General features: G+C 44.1%; 1 protein-coding gene across 3 annotated transcripts; it reads right to left on the bottom strand.

Annotated features, from left to right (window-relative positions):
- Positions 1-749: 749 nt before the first annotated feature.
- rsf1a (remodeling and spacing factor 1a) lies at positions 750-18,926 on the bottom strand. 3 transcript variants are annotated; one of them, XR_014914913.1, is made up of 19 exons: positions 18,658-18,926; positions 14,756-14,847; positions 14,546-14,638; positions 14,255-14,460; positions 14,043-14,167; positions 13,154-13,261; positions 11,505-12,825; positions 11,170-11,371; positions 10,864-11,076; positions 10,023-10,127; positions 8,935-9,014; positions 8,766-8,814; positions 8,308-8,414; positions 7,834-7,898; positions 7,271-7,445; positions 6,961-7,193; positions 6,098-6,295; positions 4,839-5,849; positions 750-3,360 (listed from the first exon to the last, which is right to left on the bottom strand). XR_014914913.1 is itself a non-coding variant. In XM_085430847.1 (18 exons), the coding sequence occupies exons 1-18, from the start codon at positions 18,809-18,811 to the stop codon at positions 5,092-5,094; spliced, it is 4,284 nt and encodes a 1,427-aa protein (XP_085286973.1). In that variant the 5' UTR covers positions 18,812-18,926; the 3' UTR covers positions 750-5,091. The 3 variants fall into 3 exon arrangements, 2 of the variants coding, with proteins under 2 accessions (XP_085286973.1, XP_085286974.1); XM_085430847.1 differs by having other exon boundaries at positions 750-5,849; XM_085430848.1 differs by having other exon boundaries at positions 750-5,849; positions 11,170-11,353; positions 11,511-12,825.
- Between the last annotated feature and the right edge of the window lie 4,907 nt (positions 18,927-23,833).

Raw genomic sequence — 23,833 nt, 5'->3', positions numbered from 1 at the left:
GTGCTTCATAAAAATCCCACAGCCTCACTTCAAACTCACTGATCATCACAAAAGCCAGTTTGCCGAGTACTGCATGTGTCCTCAAAGTACATTTAAACTCTATAAATGTATCTCTACGAAAAAAAAATAGAAATTATCATGTAAAAGAAGTTTAAAATAACTGATCAGCAGTGTTTATGTAGGATTTACTGTGAAATCTTCACGTGATGTTTTCAGTTTCAGCTGTTCAAAACCTGCAGCTCCAAATGAAGTTTAGAAATAAAACCCCGTTTTTGTGTCATGTGATATCACAGCCACACCTGCTTTCATTTAATGACCCATAATAACAGAAACAAGCATCAGTACTCGTGATGTGTGATCCCTTTCTAATATCTCACTGTAAAAATGTTAAAAGTACATTTTCAATACCATGTGGTTTGATCTGCTGATCAATAATGAACCTCTTTTTCCCTTTAAATCCATTTGCTACCAGGCTCACCATGACCGTCTTGCATTCAGTTGCCTTAAAGTGTTTTCCAGCCCCGGATCTCAAAATGCTGGAAAAATAAAGTGAAATAAAAAGCAAAAAATTTGGACTTTTACTCTGAATATTTCATGAGTTTCAAAGTTTTCCTGGCTTGATTAAAATACACCAAACCAGCTGACTGTGAGGAGTTCATCTGGGAAGTGTGGCTATTTTCACTGGAATGAACAAACACGGAAAGCAGAACAGATCCAGGTGAAGGAATGATAATGAGACACGGAGACTGTTTTCGAGGAGATGCCGGGATGTCGGTTTTAATAACTTAGAAAACATTTATGTTACACCAGTACTACGGTAACAGTACAACAGAGAAATGGAAGGAGCCGCAGTCACATCCAGTTTGAACAGTTTAAACAGCTTCGGCGGCCGACACTCAGCACATCGCGTTCAGTGGAATGATTTCAGACTAGAGGCGTAAAAAGCACATTTTAACCTGCCCTTAATGCTAAACAGGTGAGTGGAGGGTCAGCAGAAGCTTTTACTGACACACGGGACTGAAAATTAATATCACTGCAGTTCAGCATGGAGGGGATTTTCCAAAACCCACTTTAAATCCAACACAACATGATAATGAGACAAACCGTCCCGCAACACCTGAACAAGCACGGAAAGTACCTGAAAGAATATTTACCAAGAGAGCTGGCGGTGAGCTTCGGCCATGAGTGAAGTATTAACCTCTGTTTTAGGGAACAGAGGTTCTCCAGCAGGAAGCTAAGCCTTTTCTGAAGCTCAGGAACAACAATAACAGTAATATCAGCTTTAAAAAGGATTTTAAAAAAAGACTAAATAAACCATCTGCTCGCATGTGAGAACCTCCCACTGTTTGCATCTTTATTATCTTCAGCTCAGATATTTTGGATTCTTTGACGGTTCATTTAAAAATAAAAATGTCTCAGGCATTTCCCGTCTGACGTATCGGCGTCTGTGCTGTTCAAGAGCATCACTGGACACCGATTATTCTGTGATGTGTTTAAAGCAGAAAAATCAAATCTTTCGTGAACGTCGAAAGCTTCAGACTTTGACCAAGTAAACTCTGTTCATAAAAAGAAGAACCAACAGGAAACTTTATTTTAAAAACATGAAATCTTTTTGTCTTTCCTTCCGTTTCTGCTGCCAGGTCTCTGTAAAGGAACTTTTTGTAAATTCCTGTATTTAAAAATAGTTTCAAACTTTTTTGATTTAACCAAAGCTGAAAGAAAAGAGATGCTGTGACTTTGTCCATTAAAGAGTTTCAGTTCAAGGTGAACTGGGGCTGCACTTTCCTGTAATGCCACTTTTATGCCACAAGTGAGTAAGCGTAACCTTTATTTAACCAGGCAAGTCATTAAGAACAACTTATTTACAACGAAGGCCTGCGGGAGTCAAGTGGACACGGTGGTTTAAAAAAAAACCCAAAAACAACAAACAGAAGCACACGTCTGAAAACATCTCAACACAACTGCCAGTAAAACACTGCCCCCTGCTGGTGAAGTTTAGTTACATGTAGCAGAGGGTCATTACAAAAAGCACCTTTAAAGGGTGCCGTTTGTAAAACTGTCAGTTTAGAAATACTAATAAAAGTTAACAGCACAACGTAAAGATGTAACAGCTGCGACGTTAGCCTTGTTCTGAGCATGACCGCTCCTGCCTCTGACTGTAACGTCCAACCTGACAAGAAGTAGCTTTGCTCAGACAGGCGCCTTGTTTTCTGTGAGTCAGTATTAACGCTCAGGTTTGCGTCTGTCATGATGGAAGCGGACTCAGTGGCCTGTGTAGTTTTTACACATCACACCTTAAAAAATATTCAAAGCTGAAATCATGAAATCATCCAATCAGAACCGAATCATCAGGGCTGAATTTATCAAACCACTTAAAGAGAAATGGATAATCTGTATAATGTTACAGAGAGAGGATATCCCTCATATGGTCATCTGTGGCAGAGATGCCCCACCCACATGCCATTCACGATGGGCAGCCAATCAGAAGAAACTTAAAGTGGGCGGGGCAAAGACAGCTCATTTCAGATACTGGAGCTGAACTGAGGCCCAGTGCCAGATGAATACAGATTATTATGAACTTTGAATCATGCAGAACAGGCCCGCTGTGAGCCATCAGCCATTTATAAGGTCTCAAAGCAGATTCATCGTGATGGCTGTGAGGAAACAATAATATACTAATGCATAAAAAAACAAACATGTTGACTGGGTTTGTACTTTTCCATGTATTTCCTCCTGTTGATATAATTATGCATTATAACTATATTACACTGAATTATATTTAGTATTTGAGTAAAATTAAATGATTTTAAAGTATCCAAAAACAGCTGCTCTAAACGTTTTTACACCTCTAAGAGCATTTTGAGGTGAACTCTGAGTAGTTTGATAAACGCAGGCCTGAAGTTTAATCATCATCTGAACTCTAAAGAAAAACTTTTCAGTGCCAAAAAAAAGTCTCGGTAAGGTCAGCGGAAATGTTTGAGTCCAACTTTTAAAGGTGAGCTTGGTGGAAATTTAAAGATAAATGGAGCCTCTTTTCATTAACAGCAGGTTAAAGCCCTGACAGTGATTCGACTGTGTGCGACGGTTAAACAGAAGCTGACGGAACAAAACTCTGATTAGTGATCGGTGTTCGTTTTCCTCCCCTGAGCCTCGGTCAGAAATGAAGATTTGTTCCTCCTTAAAACGAGGCGTTCAAACTGTTAAAACGCTCCGGAGACGCGGGGCGGGACTGAGCCGTGAGACGGGGTTTTACTGGTGAACGGGCTCCACGCTGCTCTGATGGAACTCCGCTGCGGAAACAAAAACCGCTGGTCGCCGGTCGATCTGCAGGTCGCTCGCAGCAGCATCTCTCCTCCTCTCCTTCGTATAGAAAATATAACACTATATTTTACAAGAGGACTAAGAGAACAGAACGTCTATTATCTTACAAGGAACAGGCAGAGTATGTACAGCGAACGCGCCGGCACGAGGACGAGAGGAAGCCAGACACTTTGGATCCGAAGCGGTGACGTGGAGACGGAGCTCGCTACAGATTCAGAGTCTATATTTACAACAACTTCTAAAAACTTTTCAGCGCCGGGACCTCCGGACGATTAAAAAAGTTCCAGGATCGGTTAAACCCGGTAACAGAAATCTGATTTATTTGGTTCCTCAAAGCCTGGATTAGCACAGTCAGTGTTCACAGACAGCACGAACAGTTTAAGGTAACACAAAATGAAACGGCAGACGTTCCCTCTTCAGTCATAAACTCTCACATTAGGGCAAAAGTCAACTTTTTCTGTTGAGCTTTTAATAAACAGATCACAGAGCAGATGATGCTTTGTGACCTTTAACCCCTGGAGCTCTCCGTCACCCTAACCTCAGGACTTTTTAAAAAAATCCTCCCAAATCCCAGCGGAGGACAAAATCATCACTGAAAAAACTCAGTTTGTACTGAGAGATGTCTTGTTTTGCTGGGTTAGAATGAGGCTCGTGACTGAGGCCTGGCAGGTAAAAGCAAAGAAGAGGAAGGAGGTGAAAATATGAGCTGATTATAGAGGGCGATGAAGGCCGGCGGCCGGCTCACGTCATTCATAGCTGTTTAAGGACCTTTTTCTTTCCTACAAATCTGTGCAAATTAATAACAATGTGAACTGACTGGAGTGAATGATTCAATCGGGAACGCTGAAGGATCGAGACAATCGACCAATCACAGCCGGACATCATGTATCGTCGGTTACACTGAACGTGTAGCCGTGTAGATCTGACCTTAGAGCTGCTTTGAAGAACCAAATTATCTTTGTGGAGCACAAACTGTTTAATCCGACTTTCAGTTTTATCTGAAAGTGTCGGTTTCATGGACCAGCTGCAGGCTCTGATTATTTTTATCTCAAATAATTACATTTTCTGGGGGCATAACAGGCAGCTTTTTTTCAGTAGTGGTGTTTCATTTTTAAATGTCAATATTTAATTTCTAACTTCATTAGAAATTTGAAAAGTTACATTTATTTAGTGTAATTAACTTCGTCGTCCACCTGCAGTTCCTTCGTAGCTCACTGCGGCTCTGCATCCCACACTGAGAATCACTGTTTTATAAAATATCATTAAATAATGATTAACCAGTTTTCTAAATCCTAATATTTATATATAAAAGTTTTGTCCAAGCGACACTTCAAACCCACAAATATTCAGCCTCGAGAGAGTTTTCTCCGACCGTCACCTGATCCAAAGTGCTCGCTTTGATGCCGACGCCCTCCTCGGTGCCGGCTCATTAAGTGCTATGAGAATGATGAAGTGCTTTAAGATGAAATACACGACAGACGAACCGCCGCCCCCAGCTGTGATGGTGTCACACGGACCTGTCGGGTGGACGGTGAGGTGGAGCCATCCTGCTGCCGGGAGGCGTCAGCTCCGCCCGCCTGCCCGCTATAAAAATGGGTAACCATGAGTTTCTGTTCCAGCGTGTAACTGTGGACAATTGCGCTCTAACACAACACGACGGCGAAGAAGAAGAGTGAGGAACGTGAGTCAGAGTGAGATCCGGGCAGTGGGCGGGAGGCTTGAAAAGAAAAAGCAGAACAAAGAAGCGAGCGTTGTGCACGCACACAGCCATCATGACTGCAGACTGTTCTGGACAGAGTCTCGGGAGTCCCTCTGTTCCTCCTCCTCTCCCTCCCCCTCCTCCGGATGTGAGGGACCGTTGTGCCTGCCCTGCCTGCCCGACCCTGCAGCGTCTCTGGGCTCTGGGCCTCTGGAGGTCCGATGTCCGTTTGGCGGAGACAGGCTGCGGCCCCTCGCCTTTTCCTGAGCGTCGCTGTCAGCTCTCCTCTCCCCCGTTGAAGATCTTTTGGTCACCGTCTTCTGTCTCCCATCCTCGTCGTCCTCGTCCTCCTCTTCATCGTCATCTGAGTCGATGCGGTTCAGTCTTTTGCGGACCGGACGATCCTCCTCCGATGATGACTCAGAATACGAGTCGTCGTCCTCCTCGCCCTCCTCCTCCTCCTCGTCCGTCGAAGGCCGCCGTTTCTTCAGCATCTGGGCGAGCCGTTTGCGCCGCTGCTGCGACAGGATCTCTCTCCTCTTCCCCCTCCCCATCTTCTCCAGGTCCTCCTCTTCCTCTCTGTGTGTTCTCTTTAACCTCCTCCGCTTGTCTCTCTCCTCCTCGGCCTCCTCTTCCTCCTGCAGTCTCCTCTTCAGCCGCCTCCTTCTCTCTCCCTCGTCCTCTTCGTACCTCCTCCTCCTCTTGTCTCTCGTCCTCCTTGTCCGGAAGTCTTCCTCATGTCTCCTCCTCCTGTTCACTCTCCTCCTCTGGTCATCCTCCTCCTCGTCTTCATAATCGTCCTCCTCTGAATCTCTGGAAGAAGCCGACACTGAAGGAAAAAAAGACAGAAAAAGTCATTATGAACAAAAATCAATGACTCCTAAAATCAACAAAAGGTAAACATTTGCTTATTGATAGTTATGATACTACCACCTGCTGACTTACTGATGGATAAAGTAAGATATATGACATTTTTTCCCCATTATGGAGATAAATCTGGAAAACATCGAGCAGATTTCTCCTTAAGGGCGACTGAGCTGATTAAAACTCGTCCTTTACGCTCTGATGGTGACTGACCGTCGCTGTAGTCGCTGGAGAGACGCTCCTTGCGAGGCCTGCCGTGGCGCTTCACCTTGTCCTTGTTGGCGGAGGCTCGCGAGTCGTCCGACGACTCCGACGTTTCACGGTAGTTGACTTGTTGGCGCTGGCCCCGCCTCAGGCCCCGCCTTTTTTTGTCACTGTTGCTGTCCGTCATGTCGCTGAACTGATCCGAGTCTGAGAGACCAACAACCAACAAGTGAACTAGTTATCAGTCAGCACTGAGACACCTTTCCATCTGTCTCCCTCTCACTCACACACATGTAATCTGTTCCTATCTGAACCTCCCCGGCTCTCCCCGCAGATCACAGTCCACAGAAACTCCGCTGACAGATGAGGTCAGGCAGAACTACTCAGAGCCGACCCCCGATGTAATCCCACCTCCACCTTTAAACCATCCGTCGCTCCCACTGCACACCTGACCACTGCCTCTCTGTACTTGTGCATGTTCTGCATCACCCTCACTTTGCTCTTGGCTTCCTCATGCAGCAGCACAGCTTCTCGCCATCATCTGTTTTCTCCAGATCAACAAAGACACAGCGCAGCTGCTTCTGAGCTTCTCTAAACTTCTCCATCAACACCCTGAAAGCAAACATTACATCTGCAGAGCTCTTTCTCAGCATGAAGCCAAACTGCTGCTCACTGCCTGCCTGTCTCACATCTCCCCTGTTCTGGAAAGTCCAGGACTCCAGGATTGTGTTAAATGTGTCGTTATAATTAACTATATTTATAGTTTTCTGATAATTGTCTTAATATTTATTTAATCTACTGTTAAACTTCTTTATTCCACTAAATACACACAACTCAGTCTGTAATAAAATCAATCAATCTTGCCGTCTCACCCATCTCTTCCTCGCTTTCCTCCTCTTCCTCGTCGGAGGAGCGTCTCCGCCGCCGTCTCAGCCGCTTCCTGCCCCGCCCACGGCTCCTGCCGGGTCTGTGTTTAACCACTCCTCTCAGCGCCTGTCTGGGGCGAGTTTTGCTATCCCAGCTGCCGGCATCACTGCCCGCGTCTTCGTCTTCCTCCTCTTCATCGTCGTCTGCTCCGGATGCGCCGAAATCTTCGTCCTCTGAGCTGTTGAGAGGAAGAGGGGGATAAATAAGCCGGCAAACAAGATGAGTGAGAAATCTGGAGAGAACCCGCTGTGTCACCTGTTGCTGAGCATGAACTCGTCTTCGCTCTCCGCCGCCGTGCTGTCGCTCTCCAGGTCGTTCAGTCTCCGCTTCTTCCTGTTCCGTGCAGCGTGAGTCTGGCTTCTAATTGGCCGCTGACTCTCCTTCCCGTCCTCTGACAGGCTGGTGGGGAGGTCTTTGCCCCGCCCCGCTCCTGAAGCGAGAATAATGCACGTGAGTGCTGAAAAATCGACTTTGGGTGAAAGTAAATGAAAGCAGACCGGATGTTCTCATTTATTTCATCTGTTCATCCTCAGTGCACCCCCTCAGCTCTTCCTGTCTCAAACAAGCTCCTCCCTCTTTAAAACTGCTTTTTTATGATTGGCTGCCCCTCATAAACTGCCAGACATGCAGTCTGAAGTATTTGTACATACAGTGATTAAAATAATCCAAAATTTGAAAGTCAAAAGAATAAAACTGTGCTAAGAATGTAAAAGAGAATAACATTCATATGAAGACACTTTGATATATAAACCATGTGAATGAGTATTTAACTGGGATCTAAAAGAAGGCCTTACTGGGCCTGCAGTTCCTCCACTCACCTCCACAGAGGTCCCTGAAGTCCTCCTCTATGGCCTCATCAATGGCATCATCAAAGTCATCAAACCTGGAACAAAACAGCTGATTGAAGCCTCTTTCTGTCATTTCACTTTTTCCCCCCACGTGTGCGGGTCATTAAATCATCCTGCAGGCAGCGTTATAAGAGCCTGGTGGCTTGCAGAGGTCAGCAGCCAGAAGCATAACCCTTCCACCCATCACCAGAACTCACAGACACACACGAAGGTGTCGTCTTCGTGGCTTCTGCTCATTGGAACGATGCATAAATACAGCCACCATATTGCCTCCCAATTAATGTAAATCAATGACGGCAGAATTTTCAGCCGGTTTATGTTGATAAACTGAACTAAAAGTAGTTCTAAGATTTTCTGTTTTTTTTTAAATATTATACTTCAACAACTGAGAGTCAACTGTAAAAACCTCCTCCAGCACCTTGAACACCCCCAGGCGACACCCACCTGTAGCTGATGTGCTTCCTGGTCCTGGTTGATCGCCTTCCGAGGTTTTTGCTCTTTTTGGAATCCTTCTTCTTCGCAGACTTCTCCTCTTCCTCCTCATCTCCCTCCTAGGACACCAAACAACGTTCTTTTAAATGCTCCACAGTAAAATCTAAACTTCTACAGATTTAAGATGCAGAAGATGAAACACAGTGTTTATGTGAAAGCAGGAGAAAACAGCGACACTGGAGCTAGAAGCCGTGTTTGTTGCATGTTGATTGTGCCTCACATACCTTAGTAACAGCTTTGATTGTTACATTTGTTTTTTGGCACTTTTGATTTTTTTTTTCAAACATTTCAGTGAAGAGAAAAATTCTAACAAATGCAGATATTTAATTTCCATAGTCTGAGGCAAAAGGAAGTGGGCGGAGCATCATTCCAATGAAGTGACGAAGAGGCCGTGCTCTTCATGTACTCACAGGGATGATGTTCTCCACACTGATTCCTACGTACACCAGCCGTTCCCTCCTGACAGATAAGAACAGAGAAGCTGTGTCAAACTTTTAATGCTGATCGCAGCATTTTCATCCAAACGTGTGTGTGTGTGTGTGTGTGTGTGTGTGTGTGTGTGTGTGTGTGTGTGTGTACCTTCTCTCTGCTCTCTCCTTTTTCTTCAGAGCGCTGTCCAGATTCTGCAGTTGTTCCTCCAGTTTCTCACACAGCAATTTCTGAACAGAGGAAAAACAAACCACCGCAGCTCTGTCACTCTGTGATCTATAAATTATACACTGATGTCGACTCATCTTCCTCACCTCCCTTTTAAACTGTTTACACAGTAAGCCAAGCAGATGGGCTGGTCTAAGTGAAACTACTATGCTTTTACATATTTTCTGGCAAGCATACACCATTATGACAGATACTCATAACAAACGTGGACCCAGTGTCAAATAAAAAGCTTCAGCCTGCTTTAAATGCTTTGTTCCAGACAGTTTTTTCTACACTTGGATCTGTATGATGTCAGCAAACACGGATCCTCCTTATATGGTCATCTCAAGTTCACAGCTCAGGATGTGACCATGGAAGCTCTGTTTACGAGGGCCAGCCAATAGAAACAAAGTCTCAAAGTGGGTGGAGTTAAAAGGGCTTGTTTCATGGGGCCGTTACGATCGCCACATCTGCTGATGCAAACTGACTGATGCCATTTTAGCCTCTTTATTTCTGTGATCTGCTGCGTTGTGCCGACGCCGGGTTGAAGACACGAGTGTTAATGACACAGAAGCTCAGCGAGTCTCAGGTTACAATGAGGGAGGTTTCTTTTCTTCCAGTTTTAATTCTTCTCCTCTTTTACAAAAGCTGATCTGGAGCTTTTGTCTGAGTGGTGAACAACACAGTGAGTACTCGCACCCCAGCACTGGTAAACTGGTATGTAGCTGCCACAGTCAGCATACAGAGTGACCAGTGTGGCAGGCATACTGAGGCCCTCAGTGTGAGGATGAATTAAGGAGAATTATTTCAAACTGTGACTCATGCAAAGCTACACTGGAAGGATCCAGGCTTTTGTTAACTGGGAACTTGTTAATGTGGCGTTTATACTCACTCTTCGTGAGCAAGCATCAAGTATCAGTACAAAACTGCTTCCTCCTGTCAGTTATCTGAACCATAAACAGGACTTTGGGAGTTATATTCTCATCAGCAGACATGACGGAATCAGTCCATCCTCTCAGTGTCACACTTACATGTTGGCAGGGGGGACAGAACCACTCTCCATCAGGGATCAACATGAGAGGCGGCCGCAGACAGGCAGTGTGGTATCCACTGTCACAGGAGTCACACAGCAGGATCTAAGGACAGACACACACACACATTAAACTCCACACAAACCAGCAGAGATGACAGCTTCTATCATTTATGGTTTTATTCAGAGAAAGTTATCAAACATCTGCTTTGCAGCCTCTGAGTTTCTGTTCGTGTCTCTGTGATTTAGACATTATTACAGAATTCTTTCAGAGTGCAGCTGGAACTGGTGACAGTTTACAAACAACACAATAAAAAATGAAAAGGTTTCAGCAGCATTTTAGGTTCTGCACAAAACTATATACTCAAAGTAAAGAGACACAGACCCTCGAATTATTTTTAGAAATGACTTTAAGGAAACACGATGCATGATGGTGAAAATGCTCAAGTTGGAGTTTGATAACGGGGCGTCACAAACTAATGAGTGACGTCATTCTGGCTACAACCATCTGGTCTGCTGACCACACCCCCATTGACCTGCTTCTAAAACTGCCTCCATCCTCCAAAAAAAACAAAAAAAAAAGACTTGCAGAAGATTTTGGGATGTTGGATTTCCTCCCACTCAGACTCCTGAGCATTAAGTCAGGATTATACTCCCACACACGTGTGCACACAGACCGCAGACACCTTAAACAAGTGTCTTCTAGTGTCAGCACAGCCTGGAGGATGAGCTCTCACGTTTATGTTCTCATGATGAGTTCAAGTCATGAGGACTAAAGCAGAACCGGGCGCAGCGTCCAGACATCTCTGTATCTGTAAGCACTCACGCGAGCGCACACTCACCAGTTCGGGGTGGTTGGGCAGGCAGCAGTGAGTGCAGGCGTCCTCGCTGGGAATCTCCTCGGATTTATACGATTCCTCCTCTGAGTCGCTCCCTCCTTCGCTCTCCTCCTCTCCCCGTTTCCTCCCCCTGTCCTCCACCTCCCCTCCCTCATTAAGTTTGCGCCTCTTTGTGCGTATGTTTGACCACCGGGGGCGCCGGTGCCTTCGTTTACCCTGGAAGTACAGAAAGCCAGAGGGAGAACGAGATGGTCACAGAGACGAAGAAAAAGAGCAACAAGGTAAAAATGACCTGACAGGAACTGTTACCCTTCGCTTCCTTATCTGCTCGACGGGTTCAGTTTTTTTGTCTTTCTTCGTAGCTGAGCTCTGCTCCTCTTCATCCTCTTCATCCTCATCCTCCTCCTCTTCTTCCCTCGTTCTGGTGGGTAGTGCATGTTTTTTCTGTGGGATCTTCTTCTGGCTCTCAGCCACCTTCGAGCTTGGCCTGCAGGTTGGCAAAGCAGATGATCTTCAAGAAAAGAGGTTTAGATGGGATGAATTTATCGTCACAATCAAACCGACTGCAGCTGAGAATAATGGACAAAAATAAACAAACATTACTGTGTAATCCCCCAGCTTCGTGGATTTTACTGAACACATACCTGCAGATCCTCGCAGACCTCCTCAGCGGCCTCCCTTCCTCTTGCGTCTCCAGCTCCCTCCCTTTCTCCTCCTCCTTCATCGCCTTCCCCTTCAGCTTGTTTCTCCGGTGGGGAGGAATCTTGATCTTTAGCCTGATTCCTTCCTTCTGGAGCTCAGAGGAGGCTTCCTCCAGCAGTCCCTGCCGCTCCTCCGAGGCCTTTGCCTTTTTCTGCTCTGCTAACCCACCGTTGACGCCCTCCTCCTGGTCGTCCTTTTTATCCTGTTGGTCCAGTTTCGGAGGTGAAACAGAGCTTCCCGATTCTGCCTCCGCTTGTACTAAAGTTCTTTCATTCTTCACTCGGTCGTCTTTTTTTAATCCCTCTGCCACACTGAGCACAGACACCTCCCTGCTCCTCTCCTCCCTCTCATCATCCTGCCCAGTTTTCTTCTCCTTGTCCAGCTCGTCTGTGGTGTTTTTACCCTCATTTTCTGCTGTCTGCCTCTTGGGTTCCTCTGCATTCTCAGACAGCGAGGAAACGCCAACAGAGTCCATTTTTGTGGGTGCCGGAGCCTCCGTTAGTGCATGAGGAGGAAGAGGAGGAGGGGGAGGAGAAGAAGTGGCAGCTCCCGCTGGTGTCTCCCCTTCTGTAAGGCCCTTCCTCACCAACACTGACTGCCGGCTCCCTTCACGTTGTTCCTCCGCTGCTCTCAAGTCCCGGAGGTCTGAATTTGGCCCGTTTTGTTCCTGCTGCTTGGCACCGGGCGCTCTGTGACGCTCAGATGGGCTGCGGATGACTCCTACGTGACCCACCACCTGACCTACTACCCCATTTTGCCCATCTTTGTGCGGAAGGAGCAAAGCTCTCCCATTGGTGAGTTCCAGCCTTGATGCGCTGACGACCAGATGCGGCTGCGAGGCAGATGAACCACCAGGGGGCACTAAAGAGTTAGACAGCTTGGCCTCCCTTCCGTGACCGTCCTTGGCGTGGATCACTGACGGGTTACAGACAATAATACTGCTGCTGTTGGTCTTGTTCAGGTGATTGCTGTGGAAGCTTTCTGCCAGCTTGAGCTCCCTCTTCTTCAGTGGTATCTTGGCCTGCTGGCTGCTCCTGACGACCGCTCGCTCCGCTTCCTCTTCCTGTTTAGCCACGGGCGCCATGACAACAGACACTGTGTTCCTGGGGGCATCGGCGTCCCTCGATTCTGATTTGATGACTGTGGTGATGGTGCTCACGCGGTTATCAAAGACAGACGGTTTGAGGAGCGTCTTCTCCTCCTTCACCTCAGCATCAGCGTTTTCCTGCTTGATGGGCGGCGGTGTGAGCTCCTCCTTCACCTCTGCAGAAAGAAAAAAGGTTTTAAAGATGCACGCAGTTAGGTTGGTTAGGTAAATTGGCGACTGGCGACCTGTCCAGGGTGCACCCTGTCTCTCGCCCTATGGTAGCTGGGATAAACTCCAGCCTCCCCGCAACCCTGACAAGGATAAGCGGAAGACGATGGATGGATGGATGCAACTCATTTTGATTCTTCAGTCTCTTTCGGGTTGCTCGTATTTTGTTTTGGTCATTTTGTATGTCCTTGTTGGGCATTTAGTGTGTCCTTTTAATGGTTTTGCTAGTTTTGGATAGTGTATGGAAACCTGAGGCAGTTTCTTTCACCTACATACCTGGCCTGGTTTGTTTTTCTCTGTTTTGAGGGTCAACCTTCTTGCTGTCAGCGTAGTCCTCTGAAGTCTTTGAGGCCTCAGGGTTGGTGCTTCTGATCGTCTCAGCCCCTGCATCAATATGAAAAAAATACAATAGTTTGAATCAAACGTTTGTTTATTATAAAGGACAGAAAAAATCTCAACAATTTTTGCCGTTAAAATTGCTTCTGTAGGGTCAAATAATAATTTTTTTTTTTTTTTGTGGTGAGATGCGGGATTTTATACATTTTTAGACAAAGATCAGCTGCTGTGAACTCAGATTATTTGTTTTGACCTGTATTAGTTGGATTTGAGATTACTCAGTATAATTTTTGCCTCAATGGAAGTTATCGTTTCGCTGTTGTTAAATCAGGAATCTCTCAGGTTTTGGTTGCATGTTTTTTTAGACATGAAGTGTAACCTTCAAATGATTTTGAAGGTTTACTCCATTTAAACTATACGGTTATTACTACCATGCATTTACAAATCCTCTGTTATCCGATTGTGGCTCAAGAGTTGGGAGTTCGCCTTGTAATCGGAAGGTTGCCGGTTCGAGCCCCGGCTTGGACAGTCTCGGTCGTTGTGTCCTTGGGCAAGACACTTCACCCGTTGCCTACTGGTGGTGGTCAGAGGGCCCGGTGGTGCCAGTGTCCAGCAGCCTCGCCTCTGTCAGTGCGCCCCAGGGTGGCTGTGGCTACAATGTAGCTGCCATCACCAGTGTGTGAATGTGTGTGTGAATGGGTGGATGACTGGATATGTAAAGCGCTTTATGTAAAGCGACTAGTAAAGCGCTATATAAATACAAGCCATTTACCATTTACTCTGTGCACTGATTAAAACTCAACTATATAAACTCAATAATCCAGCGTACCAGCTTCTTTCTGTCCAGGGCTGGCACTCCTGGATCCAGCCTGGTTCTGGTCTCGTTCCTGATTGTGGTTTGGATCAACCTGAGCCTTCAGCAGCTCCAGAGCCTCTGCCAGGTCGTTGCGAGTCCTGAGAGGATGGGCGCACATAAGAGTGTAAGCAGAAAGACAAACATGAGACAACCTACATAACTTTAGCTTGACACAAAAGTACAACCTAACGATGCACTTCCAGGTGGATCCGTCCAGATCGTCCTGCTCCTCCGTGTACAGCCGGATGTTCTGCTCCTGGTCCAGCTGAAGCCAGTACATCAGGCCCTGCCGGTCCCGACCTACAGGCTGCAGACGCATCTTCTCCGGGTCCTCGTCATTGACCGCCGTTTTGAACTTCAGGTTTTCGTCAAACTGACACTCGCAGAGGTACTGAAGAGTGGAGAACATCAGTGTAGTTAGCGCCTTGTCTGGAGAAGTTTCAGCCTTTTATACAAACTAAAGTAGGGTGTCATACTTTCAGGATGCTGGACTTGCACTCCATGGACATCTCCTGGTAGCCCTTCTGTTCCAGCTCCCATGCCCAGGTGCTATTCAACTCCTGGCAGACCTACAAGAAACAGTGATTCTGTTAGGATCAAGCTTTCAGTTTTAACTGCGTCCCTTTACCCACTGACTGACACGTTACCCTTCCTTCCTGACTCCTGAGCTCATGTCAAACTCTCACCTTAGCCAGGTATTTTTCCCAGCGGTCAGCAGACACAGACCTCCCCAGTTTCCTGAGCAGCTTCACATGGAGCTCCACGAGTGGTTTAGGAACTGGAAAACACAGACAGGGCGATCAGAAACACGACACAGTTCATCGTAATGTTCCAGAACCAGTGTCAACAAACATTCACCCCACTGAAGTGGCCTCGCTGTGTTATTCTGGTATCTGAACCTGATCTCTCACTTCTCTGTGTGCCATTTCTGAGCTCAGTCACTCACAAACTGTCGGATAGTGCTTACATTCTTATGGCATGTTGACAAATTGTTAAATTATTTTATTTCTCAGCAGCCAAAGAAAGTGTTTAACACAAATGTTCCCATTTTTTTATTAAGAGGGTGAAATATGCACTAACCATATCTGCAGAAAAATCCTTTAGACAAATCAAAAGCAAGAAGATTTGTAGTTTATGCTAACAACCAACCACAGCTGAATATCAATCTAAACAGGACCACCTGTAAACTGTGAAAAGACAAAAACAGCTCCTTTGACTGGCATGTACCACTTCAGATGTAGGGGGGGCTTTTTAATTCATTTTTATCAAAAGCTGCGATAAAACCAGGCTCACCCGAACAAATACACTGCTCACTGGGCCAGTTATCATATATGGCAGCTTCATTTTTCTTATCACCTCTGCACAGAAACTCAGTCCAACTAATAAATATTTACTGTGTCACGGGTACAAAATAAATGAGCAAGGCAGCTACTTAGTCGACTAAATGTTTGATTTTCAGGGAATATTTCAGCCAACTGTCAGCCCATCACATCAGTGGGTTAAAAGCCATAAACTGAGATTCTAAATGAAACATTATTACAGTTTTATTTCATTAGTCTGAAGAGTGGCTTGGCTCGTTTCACTTCACGTCTTTGTCGTTTGAAACTGTTTAGTTTTTATTAATTTCATTCTTTTTTATTATTGCTGTCAGAGCCATGCTGTATGTTTGTGTCACAGATCCTGCCACCAGTAGGGGGCGCAAGAAAGTTGCAAATAAGGCAGAAGTATTTAATCAGCGAGTTTACCTGAGACAGGTGCTGCAGGAGAGAAAGCACACTTTTTAATGTTTAATTCTTTGAGGTATGCTGAATCACACATTTAAATAAAAAAATAAAAGAATGAAGATCTGAGATTGATTGAAGAAGGTAAGCATTAAACTATATTTAAATTATATCTGGATTTAAACTGTGGAAATGCTTCATTCATTTTGGCCATTTCATTTTCATTGCATGCTTGAAAAGATGTCCTGCTGTCACAGTAGGGACCATTTACTTGGTCATTAAAATATGGTAGAGTACTCTTCAGGGACTACATTTAACTGGTTTAATCATCATTACATTGCAAATAAAAACACACTCTAAAGGCAGACAACTCACAGACATCCCAGACTCAATAAAACTACCAAGACTCAATCTAAGGATGTTTATTTTTCTTTTTTTTTAGCAATTAAATTTTAGTCAACAGTGATGTTGTTGCTTTATGTCAGCGGTACTAAGTTTAATTAGCACGATTTCTGTAGGGAAAATAAAGAGTTTGCTATTACTATCCCGTTGACCTTTATCTTACTCAAATTCAACTTGGATCCTTTTTTAGTGTTAATGATTAATTTTTTTTAAAATGTGGAATGTGAGTACAGTTACCAGGTTTTCCTCTTTCTGTGGAATTCCACACCATTTTTAATCCCCGGGCCCACTTATTACACTTTATTTAACTATACTAATACTTGTACTTATTCACTGACTTGGTTTTAATTTTCTTAGCTGCTGAAACTGAAGAGTTTTCCAGATCTCAAATAAGTAAAATAATCTTTGTATTATTATATTGAGACAATGACAGGCTCTAGTTTACAAAAGTCAGGTGAGTCTCAGGAGAAATGTTTGGCGTAAAAAGAAGCGCAGATCTGTGTGCATCTCAGCTGAAAAACAGAGATGATCAGCAAAAATAACAGCACACTCACATCACACCATAACGACAAACTTTTGCTTCCATTCATGTCTACTGTGTTTGCTTAGCAAACACGATAAGCATGAATGTTCTTCACATTTCAACACTAAACCTGTAAAATCCATAGTTTGCTTATTTTCTATGTTATAAATACTTTATAGTTAAATATATATTTAAATATAGTTAACTGTGTGTGGCTCTAAACATGTTGCTATTAACAGTTTAATATGAATAAATGGTAGGGTAGGTGTAATAACTTCACCTTGTCTGTGAATAATTTGTATTTTTTTCCATTTAACTGAATATGTGAACTTTTAAGAGCACAGTGTCTTTTTGACGTTCTAAGACTGCATTACAAAAATACAAATAACCATATTTTAGCTGCAGTTAAATACAGAATAACATACTATATTAAATTCTAAAACTACCTCTCAGCACTATTACCGTGTCCCACTTTGCCCCACAAAAAATATGCTTTGTCTCACATTTAGTTTGTTGGGTTCTGCTTCTGTTAACCGTTTGTGTCGACTAAATCTATTTATAACTTTATTATGATTATATTATTATCATTATTGTTATTATTATTTGGGAACTCAGAAAAGAATGGGGATTAGGTCAAATCCAGCATTAAGACATATTAAACTGGGCTTTATGGAAGTCCTTAAACGCCTGTGACTCGTTGTGTGGTCTAGTGTGAGGCTTTTACGCAACTCCAAAATTTGGGGGAAATTCCAGTTTTCTCTGTTGGCACGGTAAACTGACAAAAAAAATCCCAGAATCACATTTAGAATTCAGATTAGTAATGGTTATTACTTATTTCAACAAAAATATCAGGGATACATTACTGATGACTACCATGGACATTTTAGTTCTTATGTTTATCTGAACGCTATGGGCTAATTATACGCTAGTAAGCACTAGATCTAACGGTCATTTAAAGTCACCAGCGAAGAAGAAGCGATTTACAAAGCTACTCATTCGACAGATATAATCCTGAAATGGATGTTTATTAAATCCTAACGTGGTGTGTTAAGTGTAGCGGTAAGTCTTCTACTTTTATTAAAAGTTGACGAAATAATTGAAGCTAACTGGTTAGCAATGGCTGGAATCTGCGCCTTCTGCGCATGCGCACATTTAACAGCCTTTCACTAACGGCCAAAAAAATAACATCCAGTGTTTTCAGCTAACGTCGCCGCTGTGCGGTGACAGCGGTCTGAAATAGCCACTAAAGCTGTAATACATACACACAAACAGCACCAATAACCTACTGGACACTGCTGTCAATTCAGCCCGCCTGCCAGTGAGGCAGCCGGTGAAAAATTACACCTGACAGCGCTCCGGAGCGAGCTGGTTGGCTGTGTGTGTGGTCACTGCTGCATCATGGCTCCCACATCAAGTTTAACGTGAGCGGATCAATAGCAACCTCGACACAATCATCGATAACCTGTCACCTGATATCAACTAAAACCCCGCGGGACCCCGGGCCAAATGTCGTGCCCCCGGTCTCTTTCACCTAACTTCAGCACAGAGTCCAAACTGTTAAATTCAGAGCGTCTGCTAGCTCTATGTTAGCACGCCAGTGTTTTCCAGCTGCCCGAACGTTTCCTCGGAAACTGGGGAGTCGGACTCGATTTCTGCGAGGAGAAAAGTGGTTCTAACCGGGACCCGAAAAAACGCCACAGCCGATCTGAGCTGCCTAAACTCTCGGTGTGATGCTGTCCTCCTGGGCCATAGACACACACACAGGCGCACACACTCCAGTTTTCGTCATCTTCATCGCGACCGTGACGAGGATGGTGATGGTGGTTGTTGTGGTGGTGTTGGCCCCCTTCTTTGGCTTCAAGTGTCGCAGCTTTCCAGCACTTCTTCGCCCCACCGCCACCACCACCACCACCACCAACACTACCATCAACCGGGCTCTCACCTGTAGTCGTGTCCCGTAGATATCTCTCCATTTGCGGGAAAGTCATCTCGGGCAGATCCAGCGCCGCTCCGTACCGCTCCAGGAACGAGCAGACCTCCGCGAAGCTCGGGCAGAGCGGCGGGCCGGAGCTCCTCAACACCGCCGGAGCAGCCATCTTTCCAGGCGGAGAGAAACAGGAGGGGAGGGCTCGGCTCGCTGCTGGGATGCGACTGTGTGCGAATGAAATGAATGGAGGGAGCGAAGCGTCGACCGGCGTCAGGCTGCGCGGAGGGAGAGCGCGGAGCTTCCGGTCCAGACTTTCACAATAAAACATCCAGGTTATGAAACAGACAAAATACATACTTGTCTGAAAGGTTTGAACTTATTCTGTCCCAGGGCCAAAATATCAAACACAATTTACAATAAAACCACGTTGAGAATCTAAATAAAACGAAACATGGTACAGAGTTGCACTGTTACATTAAAAGACACAAAACGAGGAGTTCTGTTAAAAAGAAAATAGCAAAGAGGTCAAATAAAGAGATGGATGAATAAAATGTTAATATGATACAACAGGGCGTTTAATAATTAGAAATCTTAACAAATAGAAGCAGGTGTGGTATGAGGTGATAGAGATTTCTGCCCCCTGGCAGCAGAGCCGAAGTTTCTCCAGGAAGAGGATTATTCATTTATCATTTATAGCGGTTCATGATCTCAGTGTCTACAGTTTACTAAAACTAAAAAGCAGGAATGAAAAACATTTTTTTAACTTGCTGAATTTAAAAAGAAAAAATGACTGCAGTGAAAGTGAAGTGAACCGTAACACCAACAAAAGAATATAAAAGAAAAGAAAACACACAGGAAATGTATTTTGTTTTAGTCTGTGTCAAATTTATCAAACAAAATTAAGCCCGAGAAGGGGGATACATGTGTGTTTGAGACAGATGTGGGTCTCTATTTACATCATCTGTTCCATTCACATCTGGCATCTGACTCATGTTATGACTGAAGAAATAATAAAACGGAAGAGTGATGACGTCGCTCCAGAAAGCGATACTAAGCTGAGAAACAGAACAAAACAAATCTCCAAAAAAGTTGATTGTGTTCATCTGGACGTAGCGTTTTGTGGGAGAAACGTTTCGTCACTCATCCAGGTAACTTCAGTCTCAGCTGACTGCAGGTTTCCCCAAACTTATAAACAGTACATTTGCATAATGACTGAAACCAGCCCACTGAAGGAACAATGGGCTGGGAGGTCAGTTCCTTAATCTTAATTATGCAAATTCTCATGACCTTTGATCAACAACCACTGACCAAAACCCACCGATCAAAGACCACTGATTTTCACTATCCTACCCTGGAACACCACCAAGCCATTGGTTCCGATATGTGGATGACACCTGGGTGAAAATCAAATCTCAGGACGTACCACAATTCACGGATCACATAAACTCGGTGGACCGACACACCAGGGAGGATATGAAAAGTGGCAGGTTAGCCTTCTTAGACTGTGAGATTTCCATCAGTAATGGGGGACATCTAAAAGCTGACGTGTACCGTAAACCTACACATACGGATCAGTATCTAAGGTTTGACTCATCATCCACTGGAGCACAAACTGGGTGTCATCAGGACGCTACAACACAGAGCGAACACCATCCCCACAGACACAGCGGCCAGGGAGGCAGAAGAACAGCACATCAAGAAGGCCCTGAGTAAATGTGGTTATCCCAGCTGGACTTTTGTCAAAGCTGGGAAGGCGCCTAAAGAAAGCTCCAGCCGATCCACGAGAGAAGGACAACCGCTGCCCAAGTGAAAACCTGTAGTGATCCCATACGTGTCAGGAGTATTGGAGCAGTTGAGACACATTTTTTCTAAACACCGGGTCTCTGTGGCTTTTAAACCCCAAAACACGCTGCGCCAAAAATTGGTCCACCCCAAGGAACAGAATCAACATTTTGGAGATTTACTTCCCCGGATGACTGAGAATGCATCAAGAAAAACAAAACAAAACAAAAAAATCTATTTAAAAAATACAAAAACAATAACTCATACCCATTTTGATGAACCAGCTTCTTATTTGCACACCTTGGGAACATATTGGCCACTTTATGATCTCAAAGCACCCACACAACCTCATGATTGCTGTGCTTATGTTTTAAAATCTTAATATGCTTTATTCTGTTTATTTTGCATTGTTGAATTTCAGATTCCAATAAATTATAATCGTATTATTACTAAATATGTGTATTTAAATTATTATTTTATTATTGTTTACCTTAGTAAGGTCAATACGTTACATTGTATTGCACTAAGCTATTTTAAAAAATCGGTTTCCTGTGTGGTTTTAGGACTTTTCCACCTTTTGGGATTAATAAAGTGTTAGTTATCAAAAACGTTATATCGATAGTCACTGAAAGAGAGCGGACAGTTGAGGGTTTCTTTTTCCCTCCAGCTTCTCGGTTATGTTTTCTAGTGTAACATCCTCCCATTTCCGGCGCATTTGTGCCCATTTCACTGCAACTTGACGCAGCTGGAGAAGTTTGGGAGGACCGCGGAGGGCAGAACGAGAATCCCCAGAATTCATAGCGATAGACCAACATCAATATGACTTCAAAATGGTTTTCGTTCTGACGCCCCAAATATTTCCAGAGCAGAACAGCTCATCTCAGATGGCCACACTTCAGAAGAGGCGCAGGCGCGAACCGGGAGCCTGACGCAGGCACAGGATCCCGGCCGCTCCTCATCACTCTTCTCCACACTTCAGCTTGAAGAGCTGCTTGTTGTTGCGTTTCTATGAATCAGTGTTTTTCCTCTTTGCCACAGAGCTGCTGCATGCTGCGCAGATCCACAGTCACGCCGCCCTGGAGGATGCTCCCTTTACGGGCTCCAATCTGAGCCGGAAATCCCAGCTCAGAAACAACAAATCGTGCCGGGGAGGAGGGAAACTCCAGGGTTGATTAAGACTTTTATAATATCATCATTTCTCTAAATGAATATCGTGACCAAAATAATTAACTTTGCTGACGTTACTGGATACCTAATATAGAAAATTTGTCGAGGAAAAGAAAAAGAAAGGACGACAGGTGGCGGTATAGGTGATACTCAGTCACCTGTGTGTCTCTTTTGTTGGCAAATTAATCGCTCTGAAAGCTGAAGAGAGAGTTTGTGGCCACAGCGCTACAACAGATAGACAAAAAGAGCAATTACACGATTTTTAACACGATATTATAATTTTAACTAGTAAAATAGCAACAAGCCAGCATTTAAACTGTGCCACAGCCTTCATCCGAAGGCTCCCTGAGTGCAAACATTAGGGACCAGTCACCCTGTTTGAACACTAATTTTTAAAGTTATGTTCAAGCTACACATGAACCCATCACAAACACACTGAATACCTCCATTCAAAGCACAGACACAGATGAAGGCAATCATGCCAGACTTTTTAAATAGAAAATGGGAAACAAGAGGGAAGTCGAACTCTTTTATTAATATCTTTATATTCAAGAATCAAAGGGATTAAAATAAAACACAAAATTTACTAAATCAAAACACAAGCTGCAAAGATTCAAGCAGAGAAAGTGTGTTTTAATTAAATTCTATTCAATTTTATTTATACAGCTCCAAATCACAACAGCAGTCACCTTAAAGTGCTTTATATTGAAAGGTAGACCCTACAATAATACATACAGAGAAAAACCCAACAATCATATGACCCTCTATGAGCAAGCACTTTGGCGACAGTGGGAAGGAAAAACTCCCTTTTAACAGGAAGAAACCTCCAGCAGAACCAGGCTCAGGGAGGGGCGGGGCCATCTGCTGCGACCGGTTGGGTGAGAAAAGGAAGACGGGATAAAGACATGCTGTGTTTTAATGACCGGCTGCTCTGTGGTTAGCTCCTGTGAGGGACCCAAGCAGTGAGGCTCAAGGACAAAGTGTGGAAGCTAATTAGATTTTAATCAGATAGAAGAGTTATGAGAAAAATTCCCCAAACTATGAAGAAAAGTAGTTGTTAAGTGAACAGGTTTAAAAATGAGGTCAACCAAACACAAAGGAGGGGAAGCTTACACAGCAACTGTATATAAACCTGAACAAATGGACATATTAAATTAACAGATAATAAAACATGTGTTCCTTTATATCATATTTATTACAACCAGAACATTTTTATTACAACTCGTTAACTGCAGATCCTCTGCAGTTAACGAGTTCTTTGGAGCTCGGAGAAAACATACAAAGTAAATATGATTGTTTTAATTAAATGTGTGCACTCCTCCTAGAAAACTGAATATATTATATAAAAACCAACAAATGCCTTTAGTTATATCAGTGTTCAAATAAAAAGTCATAATGGATTCTAAACTGTGTGCAGCAGTAAGTATAGTTTCCTAACATCACATGCATATAAAGATGTGTGTATATGATTGTGTGTAACAGCAGCAGGAATAAGTTTGGTGCTGAAGTGTCTTCACTGTGCCGAGACTCTGCGCTGCCGTCCTGATGTCAGAAGAGAGGTGTTAGTCGCTGTTCTGAGAGCAGCATCGTCTCCCAGGTTTCCAGCGGTTTGTGAATGTCTCCTGTAAAGCTTTGTTTCTGGTTTATGCGCAGAGATGGTTGTGAGCATTCACACTTATGGAAAAAAGCTTAATTTTCCATCTGATATCAGCTACTTTAAAGCTTTTACTGAAGATATTTTTGTGCCCTAAATTTTTGTAGCTGAGGTGCTCTGATTTATGTACTCATACATTCTACGTGTAATTATTGATGACGGGGTGGGAAAAAATGAATAAACTCGGTGAGGGCTCATCAAACTTTGTACATTTGTGTCATGTACATCAGTCCTGCTGGGTGTCCGTGTCTTAATCAGCAGCAGCAGGCCTGCAATTTAAAATGTAGTCTTTCACACTTCTTACTGAAGCAAACTGAAGCTCATTCTGCTCTCTTTTTATTAAAAACAACTTGACCTCTGACCTGGACCTTTGTAACAGCACTGGTCTGTATGCCTGCTGAGCATGCAGGGACTGTCTACAAAGTCCAGCACTGAAATACATCACAGATGGCTGCCCCAGCCTACTTCTTGCTCAGTGCTTGCTCATAAGGGGTCATTTGATTGTAGCGTGTTCTCTGTATTATTGTAGGGTCTTTACCTTCATTATAAAGCACCTTGAGGCGACTGTTGAATGAATATCTTAAGAAT

The sequence above is a fragment of the Copadichromis virginalis genome, linkage group LG14, assembly GCF_057382275.1.
Source record: "Copadichromis virginalis isolate Kocher_CV1m ecotype Utaka linkage group LG14, C_Virginalis_male_GT1.1, whole genome shotgun sequence".
NCBI classification, from domain to species: Eukaryota; Metazoa; Chordata; class Actinopteri; order Cichliformes; family Cichlidae; genus Copadichromis; species Copadichromis virginalis.
Note: the sequence above shows the minus strand (reverse complement) of the source record. Positions and strands in the feature narration are given on the sequence as shown.